This window comes from Trichogramma pretiosum, unplaced genomic scaffold (assembly GCF_000599845.2).
Source record: "Trichogramma pretiosum strain Unisexual culture from Peru unplaced genomic scaffold, Tpre_2.0 scaffold33, whole genome shotgun sequence".
NCBI lineage: Eukaryota > Metazoa > Arthropoda > Insecta > Hymenoptera > Trichogrammatidae > Trichogramma > Trichogramma pretiosum.
This window is the reverse complement of record NW_019641610.1, coordinates 361,919-371,939: the sequence shown is the minus strand read 5'-3', so window position 1 is coordinate 371,939 and position 10,021 is coordinate 361,919. Positions and strand designations below refer to the sequence as shown.

At 45.6% G+C, this 10,021-nt stretch overlaps 1 protein-coding gene across 1 annotated transcript; it reads right to left on the bottom strand.

Moving 5' to 3' along the window:
• Positions 1-444: 444 nt before the first annotated feature.
• Positions 445-8,498, bottom strand: LOC106648693 (delta-like protein 1). Its single transcript, XM_014365770.2, has 7 exons — positions 8,276-8,498; positions 6,292-6,395; positions 5,916-6,072; positions 3,932-4,054; positions 3,593-3,723; positions 1,353-1,629; positions 445-828 (listed from the first exon to the last, which is right to left on the bottom strand). The coding sequence occupies exons 1-7, from the start codon at positions 8,407-8,409 to the stop codon at positions 495-497; spliced, it is 1,260 nt and encodes a 419-aa protein (XP_014221256.1). The 5' UTR covers positions 8,410-8,498; the 3' UTR covers positions 445-494.
• Positions 8,499-10,021: the final 1,523 nt, after the last annotated feature.

Here is a 10,021-nt window from a genome sequence, read left to right as displayed (position 1 = left end):
CAGTATTATTTTTTGATGCACGAAAAGTAATATAAGTCATGACAATGACTTTTTATATATTGTTTTTTATTATATATTTTTAAATCCAAATTTGTTGTATAGCTTGTAGCTGATTTCTCTCGTAAATTGTCGTACGATTTTCTGTATTCAGATCAAATTCAATTGAAAATGCTAATAAAACTTTTTTTTTTAAGGAAAAATTGATAATTTTGCAATGATTTATTATACTTATTTGGATGATTCTTTTACAACCATAGTTTTTTTACAATTAATCATTATACCTAGCCATAACAAACGATTCTAACACACTTCATAAATTTTTCATTCATCAGTCTCAAATTTAAAATCTTGCAACACAAGTCATAATACTTACGTATCAACAAATAGAACTTAACTAACTTGAAAATATACAATAATTACAAAATAGTTAATGTGTTACTGGAAAAATATGCTACGAGTTACAATGCCGATTTTACAGAAGTAATCGCAAAACTTCAAGTTTCGTTATCAGCGTCGCTCTGATTGAGTGGTGAGTCAGTCACCGGTTCAGGCGGCCACTTGCCGGCGGTTTGCGGTGGTTCCACCGGCGGATCTGTGATGAAGATGTGCTCCAATGGTTCGGCCGTTATCTCGGTGGTTGAAATCGGTGCAGCAGTCGTCTCATTATTGACACTGTTTGTCTCAATTGATGTTGTTGTTGTTGTTGTCGTCATCGTCGTCGTCTCGTCCAATAACGGAATCACTGGCTTAGGTGGCATGAGATCCATTGCCGGAATCTCGGTTTCTTTTTCACACTGACGGCCGTAAAAGCCAAGAGGACATAAGCATCTGCAGGATAGAGTGAATAATTAGATTGTTATTGACGTTATTAATGTATTTAAATCTGTCGATTATCGTTAAACTTTGACGATCGTATAATATGAAACTTCTTGAGCAATCGACAAGCTGAAATATACTTTTATCCCGATATTACTGTTAGATTGATGGATGTTAAAACTGATCAGAGATCGACGAAACGGATATTACAAGTAATCTAATTTTATAACTCAGCTTATGCTCGATTGATCACGTTGAAGAAGTTACTTCAGTACAGTTGAGCTGTAATTTTTTTTCTCAAAATTTTTCTAGTTTGAATTAACTCATTCATTAGATTTTAATGAACTTCGGGGTCTATTGTGAAGAGAATAATTTTTTTATGCGGAAACTGTATTGTTTTTGGGTTGAAAACTACAACAAAATCATGAATGATTTTAAACTGATAAAGCGGAAGACAGCCGAACGAAAAACATTATCCTACGGGTCGCGGATTAGTAGACTGCGGATGACAGACGTGATCGAGCGGGGTCACCAACCTGTAATTGCCGAATTCGGGCGTCACACTGACGCAAGTGGCATTATTGCGGCAAGTGTCCGGATGATCGTCGCAGTAGGTGAGCTTGACTTCGCAGAGGTCGCCGGTCCAGCCCGCGTCGCAGCGGCACTCCCAGGGCTTCCTGCAGCTGCCGTGCTGACAGCCCGGATACGGCACGCACTCGGTGCAATTTGGTCCGGTGTAGCCGACTCGACAGCGACAGGTATTTGGCCGCCGACAGCCGCCGTGCTCGCGACTGCAGCCAGCCGAGCAAATAGCTGCGAATGACATACGGACACAATTTCAACGTTAACAGCTATATAATGGAGTAATTACATTTTTTCTCTACAGATTCCAGCTGTAAAACGTGTAATTTGATATGTTTATTCGGGTACACTAGATTGACGCTGTTTCTTTGATTAGAGTGAACGGGTTATTCGTGACACAGAACATAATAAATATTTCATAGGGAAATGAACTCGATTTCTTGCGGTGTTTTCCTGCATGCTAAATTTAATGCACTGTAGATCAATCTTTTGTCTCGCTTTTGTCAACGTCAACTAAAATTTTCATTGTGAACAGATAATCAATTTACCTACTAAAAAAATTGCATTTTCTGCCTTCACATTTCAGCCTCGATACAGATGAAAAAGTTACAAACTTGATGCAAAGATTTACGTAGTATTAATAAATTGAACACACATTTTCATTTTTTTGCTAAACAAAATTTTCGCAGTCATTGAATCGAATAAGTATATAAAAAATGTATTAGCAATTGTTTTTTGGAATATAATTAAAATTCGAAATTGTTGACTTAAATTTTTTAATATCTTAAATAATAGCATTTAATTTTAAATTAATTAAAGGCTTCTAACCCAGCTGAATAGGATTCTTAGATTAAAATAAATTGAGAATTGTAATTCTTCTTCGCTTCACTTGAGTATCAAAATTCCTCACAATGCGATTGTGACGCCGATGAAAGTGGCCAATATGAGCTATTACGAAAGAGGATGAGGAGGTACGCTCGATTGAGCGCAAAAGAATAGCGGATGCGATGACAGAAGGCAGCTCTTTGAAGAATATAAAACAGAGAACTTGATAGTTACGCATAAAAGGGTGATTATACTCAAAAGAAGTGCAATCGAGCGAAATACGGGTTGAATTTTTGTCATACCGACCGAGAGATGTCTTTTTATTGTGATTCAGATTTATAATCGTAATCCTTGTTTTTTAATTGGAAAACGACATGAATATTCGTATATTGTTTGACTAATTTTTGGTTACGAGAAAAACTGCATGATAAGAGTGTAGTGACTAATGAAAAGCTTCAAGTTACATCTAGCATATGGAAAAAATCGAAAAAGTCACTCAGCCTAGTTGATTTTATTTCTAGTTACAGGTTCTAGATTATGAAGTGCGTTTATGCGCGTGTGTGTCAGCTGTGCAGTAAAATGTGTAATTATTTCTGCCGCTTGCACTTTATCTGATATAATTAATTGATGCGTTACGTACTCTCTCGCGTGAGAAAGCAATACGAGATCTAAGACATTTTATCACGCTCATATTCGCTCGACGAAGAGAGAGAGAGAGAGAGACAGAGAGGGAGAGAGAGAGAGATTAATCAAAAGATCTACTGTTTTTGATAAAGTAACGCGATACAATAGCTTTAGCAGCGCAGTAATCATCTTTCCGAGACCGGAGCACATTTGGCGCGTTCCGAGAAAGATTTTGCAGCTCTCGTATGCGTTAGGCATACCTATATAAGCAGCAGATATTCGCCCTGCGTAAACAGACGAGAAAGAGAGAGAGACGCGATACGAAAAAAAGAGAGATAAAAATCAAGCACGTTCGAGGACAGCGTATATATAGCGATCGAACCGCTCTGGGATATATACGTAAGCGCAGCGATGATGGGTGACGTGTTGCTGCTGCTCGAATAAAAATCGCTCGATCCTTTTTTTTTCAACGAGCTTCCATGCATTTACGCGCTCGTATAATTTATCCATGCAAATGTACTCGCTCCGTGTCAGCGAGTATCAACGTATACCGCGCATGTGTTCCGAGCGCGCGTAATAACAATAACTAGGGTTTTATGTAACAACGTTTATATCCCTTTTTCACAAAGTTCATTTCCGTGCAAGCTCTTATGCAAAGCTTTAAAAGCCGAGCTTGCGCGCACCCGAGTGGCTGTGTTGGCTGCCGATGTTTTTCGATAATGCGCGCGGTTCGTAATATACTCACGCGTCGAGCACAAAAATCCAGTCCATCCAGGATCGCAGCGGCACTCGAGCGGTCCTTGGCAGCTACCGTGCACGCAGCCCGGCAGCACCGAGCACTGTTTGCACATCGCGCCTTGCCATCCAAGTCGACACCTTCGGCCAAGAGAAAACAAAAATGAGCGTCGAAAATCAGTGCTTTTTTCGCTGCGTACGCGAGCAGTGCGCGTTACGAACATTAATCATTGCAAAACATTTCTCGCTGGCGCGTAGGGCGCAGCGAATACAGACTGTATTTGTACGTACAGATCAAAGGGATGCGATAATTACGAGGACGCGAGCTGCGTCGGAGCTCTCGACTCACCTGCATTCGCCGGGCTTTTCACAATAGCCCTGGCTCGGGTTGCAATCGGAGTGACAGACCGGCTCGTTGCAGAACAAGCCCTTCCAGCCGGGATCGCAGGCGCACTCGAAGCTCACGTTACACCTGCAAACGAGCGTTGCCATATTTATATATAATACAATATTTTCCACTACCTGACGTGCGAGTTCGTGCGAGTTCGGAGCCGATAATATAGCTCTCGAAACTGCCCGTGCATATGTATACCGTCGTGCAGTGCCAGAAAAAAATGAATCAATCATCGTTACACGAGCAGGCCGTATTATAGCTATAATATGAGAGTAGCGGCCGCGTGCTTGAATTTACGTATAGCAGTTTTTGCCACATGTTCCGCGATCGCTACCAAGTCACGAAACTCATCCGCGCTCGGCTCAAAGTCACGTTATATATTCCCTCGCCAAGGGTCATTTACATGATCTTATTATTGTTCCTACTGCACATTGTGTGTGTGTATGTATTTCTAGCTGTTACATTTTTTCCGTTTCGCGAAGCTATCCACGCGTACACTGCGCTCGCCGCAGTGATCCTGTCCCGTTACTCCTAGCTGGATTATTCAGACTGCATCAGCTATTATTTATTGCTGAACAAGGAGCGCGTGACGACGCTGCAACAGTACTACCATATACATATCTAAACGCGATTATGATTGCCGCATGCCGTTGCCGCCATCGCTGCCACTGCTGCTGTTGTTGTTAGGCGGTCTCTGTGTCGAGTGCTCTGCGGTGTCGGAAGCTGTTCCAAGTGTATCGCCACCAAACGCCACGCTGTATAAGCGATATATCGCATGCATCATCGTCGCGCAACTTGGCTCGATTCGACGATCCACGAGTGCGCTTTGAGCCAAGTGCACTAATTTTTCCCTCAAGCGAACTGTAATAATGTTCCTATCTCGATTACACGCAGATTTTTACATCATCTCTCGATTTTTTTCCTCCTCGAAATTGCAGCGTATACCTTTTTGAAGACGCGTAATCCATCTGCATTGTCAATTTATTCCGGCACACTTGGAGCGCTAAACTACTTTTGAAAATATATATCGACTCTGCGCGACCAGCGTGCAATGAAAAATCGGAAACTCTGTCGCGAGCGTCGTTCATCGATGTATGCAAAGTTGATGGGAAAAAATGCAAAAGCATCGAAATCGCTTGCCCTATATATATCTATACATCGGTACATCCTATATATTTATGCAATGTGCATGCACCGAGCGTACATAATGCAAAGCAGCTCTCTCGACCGAGTACGGCAATTTTTGAATCGATAAAGCATTAAAAGTCCACTTTAACTTGCGAGTACATAAGGAGAATAAAGAAATAGATGATGCACCACTGCTGTCCAGTGCTCTCTACGCGTCGAGGACGAAAAATTTGCTCGCGAGCTCACCGATGTACGACGATGAGGTTTTTACACTCGGTTAACGCGATCGTGACATTTATATACGTTTAAGCAAACAACTGAATCACTCGCTCACAATACACAGATACATTAAACGTGTATATACGAAGTTTGGAGGCGCGAGAAAGTTTTCTAGCTTTACTTGGCGGGTAATTTATATTTAGCAACGGCAGCTACTTTATCACGCCTATATTTTCTTTGCGGTGACTATAACTTTCTAGCTTTATAACAACAATAATCGCGCGCGAACGAGCTGCAAAAGTATGAAGATGCTGTAAAAACTTAGCCAGCTATATAGCCAAGCGAGCAAGAGAGAGAGAGAGAGAGAGAGAGACGACCCTCTATGCGACTAAAACTCGTTTTCACGATCTTGCTGCAGTGCTCATGAGCAGGCGCGCTCTATACACACTACTGCAACGCCTGCACCGAACACGTATATATGTACACTGTGCTCTGCTCTGGCTGTATGTCTGTGTGTGTGAGTGTGTATTGTAGAAAGAGATTAATGAAGTCTGTGAATGTTTTTTGCCTTTGAAGAGGAATCGAAAAATACCTGCCATGCTGACAGCCGGGTAGAGCGACGCATTTGTCGCATAAGTCGCCGTAGAAGCCGAGTTTGCAGCGACATTCGCCGGGTCTGCGACAGTAGCCTTGAAGAGGGTCGCAGCCTTTGCGACAAATTGGCACGTCACACAGGTCGCCCGTCCAGCCTTGTTGTGTCCAAGAGCAACGGAGAGAAAGACAGTAATTCAATATATGAGATTTCACGTCGGAGAAAATAATATACTAATTGATTGCCGTGGCAGCGTATAAAACGTTCGTAGCTATAATAAGCGCCAAATTACATGTACGCGTGTTGAGCGCCAATCAAAAAGTATACAGTATACATTCGCGTGTGCAGTTGGCACTCGCGCGACAGTCTTAATTACCTGGTATACACTTGAGTTCGCCGGCTTCGTCGCAGACGTAGTGCGAATTCGGATGCTGCGTCGCTGGTACCTCGCACGCCTGCTTCTTCCATTTCGGTACGTACCTATAAAAGCCAAGTTTAAGGAGGGCGAGTTAAAAAAATCTTCCAAGCAACATGTATCGACCGATGCTTAATTAATGGACTTGTACAGAGGTTGGCCTGCGCTCGTTGCACGAGCCGAGCGCTGCGCTTTGTACCGGGCAATTGCGTTTTTTGCCCTCGCTCGCGCAACTACGCTCAGCATCGCCGGCTGCTCGGCACTCGGACGACGGATAATAATATTACGAGACTCGAGGATCGTACGGATCGTTTTTTATAACCAACAAATCAAAAGTAAAACCCACAGGACGTCAAATTTTATCTTTTCCCTTGCGAGTCGTCATTCTCGACATTTCATCGTGAGTAGCCGCGCGCGCTCGAATCGAATTCAAAGTCGTGCGCGTCTGTGCGATCCGGCTGCATTATGTGCGTGTGTTGGCGTTTTCGGCGCTTTCATTATACCTGCTCCAGTGTGCGTGCATACGCCACACGTACCTTCTTATATTCCTCTTCTCCTTCTTCCTCTACGTCTGGCCGTTTGCGAGTATAAAGTGCGTTTTTTGGCGGGAGACACGGCCCCTCCGGACAAAACCGGTCCTACTGTCCGATCCTTGGGCTGCTGCGGCTGCGGCTCTTGCCGCAGCATAATACATTTAAACACGCACTCGATCACGCACGCATACGTACACGACTCGAGCCCGAGAGTTGCGTATTCGCGCGTATCGTACGTGCCTCGCAGATATCTCGTGAAATTGAAAAACCGCGTAGGTTTCTCTCGCTGCATTACGCGAGGTCCGCGTGCGACAAACGCCTGTGATTTCGTCGACTTTCCTGGACGATCGACGCATCTTACTATCGAATTACGAGCTGGTCCCCAAAAATGAGCGATGCCAGACTTATGGCGTTAACCGTTGTCGTGATTAAATTCATATGTAAACGTATACGGTCGCGATCCACGGGGATTAATGGCCAAATTGCAAGGTGTCTCGGCTGCGAGCTCGTTGACGAAAATTCGAGGATACCTCGTTAAAACTGCGACTCGTGCAGTGCAGACGACTCGTGTCAAGACGTCTCACGATACATTATATACCCAAGCAATATTCGCTGTGAAGCGTTAACCGATCCTTTTGGTATACTTTTCGATATTAACGCCATCCCACGTTTGCGAATCGTCATCGTTAACGTACGCTTCGATTATATAGCTCCGATGAATAATGAGAGTGATTCGTTGTTTACTCAGACATGCCATTAAAAGAATACCGAAGGACCTCTTCTTACGTACTTTATCAAGCGGCTGCGAGTAAGCGATGAGTCTCGCGAAGGAAATAAAAACAACAACAAGTGGATTCAACGCGCATACAAATGTGGAGCGCGTTAAAAAAGACGCGGATGTCGATTCACGAGCTCACGAGCTAAAAGCCACCGATAATGTGTATACTATGTGCAAGCGCGTACTTGACTAAATGAGAGGTCGGGAGCTGCGCGCGGGAACCGCAAAAACAGCTCGGCAGCCTTTTCCTATTTAGCCTTCACCTTGACTCTGCGCGAGCTGCACCGTACTACGCCATGCTGTATTGAGCAATGTATAGATATACGTTATACACTCGAAGTACTCGTTCGCGCGACTCGCTTTATAGAACTCTCGCGAGCACGAAAGAGAGAAAGAGAGAGAGAGAGCAGCGCAGGGTCAAGGGACTCGGCTAACCTTTTTCTGGCGCAACTCCGCAACGACTAAAAAAGCAATTTACAAACAAACGTACGACAACGACGACGACAAATACGGTCCTTTTAAACAACTGTCACGGCATACCGAGGAAAAGAAGAGAAAAGAAGATGCGCTATACGTTATGGAAAAGTCACGTTGCTACGTATACACAAGGATGAGGGTAATTATTCGGACGTACCTGTTGGGCGCGAGAGCCGAGACCCCTCGGGGCAGTAGATGGAGTTGAGAGGCGATGAGCAGAGCGAGGAGCAGCCGTCGAGGATGCGGTTGCTGCTGGAGTCGCTGCGGCACCACGAGGATGCTGGCGAGCATGACGCCTGTTCTTGGCTTACGACGGAGAGAGAGAGAGGGACGGCTTTCCTAGTTTACGTTGCTGCCAAGTATCGTAGCTAACAACAACACTGATCCGCTGGACTGGCAGCGACCAAGTGGCGCGCGTGTGTGTATACCTACATACGCTCTCGCGAAGCTTCTCTCCGTCTCTTTCTCTCTCTCTCTCTCTCTCTCTCTCTCTCTGTCTTTCTCTCGTTCTCGGTTGGCTCGGAGTTGCCTCTAACGGGATCCGCGGCTCGCTTTCGAGGTCACGGCATACTTACTCCTCCCCGCGAACAGCTAGCGCACGTAGTAACGCTGTACAGTGTTGGCGAGCGCCCCAGCTAGCCTCAACCTAGCGAGTATTTATGTACGACGGAGCTCGAGTATAGACGAATATCGACGTGCGCGACTATAATGCATTTTTGCTCTCGAGCTCTCTCCTCGCGCACTCGCGAGCATTTCGCAGAAACCTAAGCTTTTTATTCGCCTTGGCCATGGATCGGCCAAGGTTCAACGATCCCGCGTGTATTAACAGGGACTGCTCTCGATGGATTTTGGTAGATACGGGTGCGAAAGCGTCATCGTTATCGGCTGCGACGACGATCTGCCACTCGAGGATGTATACGAACTGCGAGATTCGTCGGTCGGCAGCTCGAGCATGTGCGAGTCGCGATCTTTCTCAGCTCGACAAGAGTATATATAAGCAGCAGCAACAGCGACGCTCGTAACGCCTGACAAAAAAGTCAAGGTGCGAGGAAGAAGAAGAAGCAGTAGCAGCATCGGCATCGTGATGCGCATCGTTTAAATACAAGTCGCGCCCAAACTTCCAACGCACTCATGTTTATGTATACGTATATATGTAATTCTCAGCTCTTCTCTCTCTTTCCCTCGCTTGATGCAACCCGGCTGCTTTTTTTCTCCCTTTTGTGCATACTGCATCGGCACCTCGGCCGCCTGCATACATATACACGCATCGAGGCGCTCGCGACGACAAGTACTACGCGCGTGGCTTGTCGTCGTCTTTGCTTTGAACCGGAGGGCGATAATGGAGAGTGCATGCTCTTCTCGAATGACACGTATACTCGCGTACACACAGACTCGGCTGCTCGCATACATCGCTGCATCGCAGTGCGCGTATCTGCACCGAAGGACCATTTTACTCGCAGTGCTTATTCTCCACCTCCTCCTCCTCCTCCGGCTCTCGTCTCGGGGGGCTAATCCTGAGTCACCGAGCCCCTGTACTTCCTCGGCTCTTTCGTCGCATTTTATACTCGCGATTCGAGCTCGTCGCAGCGAGGCCAATGAGAGATTCGAACGAATCACGGCCTGCGAACACTCGCCAGCTTGTACACTATACTCGGAGTGCAGCTGTGCAGGGGTATGTGCAAGTCAACGCACGTACGTTCGCTGAATAGCAATTGGCATTCGGCTTGGGCCGCGCCATAGGCTGAACTTGACTATTATGAATGCGCATAATTATTGCGCGTGCCTCGAGCACACATGCATCCATCCAGCTGCGATGGCCGAGGCATCATGACGCACCGAGCAACGGCGAATCACGATGATCGCGATCTGCACACGATGCGCAGCATCGCGAACGGCTGCGGAA

Coding starts and splice junctions, on each gene's coding strand:
- LOC106648693 (XM_014365770.2), bottom strand. CDS start 8,409: ATGCTCGCCAGCATCCTCGTGGTGCCGCAGCGACTCCAGCAGCAACCG. Junction 4,055..5,915: donor CCCGGCTGTCAGCATGGCAG/GTATTTTTCGAT, acceptor GCTCGTTTGCAG/GTGTAACGTGAGCTTCGAGT. Junction 3,724..3,931: donor GAAAAGCCCGGCGAATGCAG/GTGAGTCGAGAG, acceptor TCTTGGCCGAAG/GTGTCGACTTGGATGGCAAG.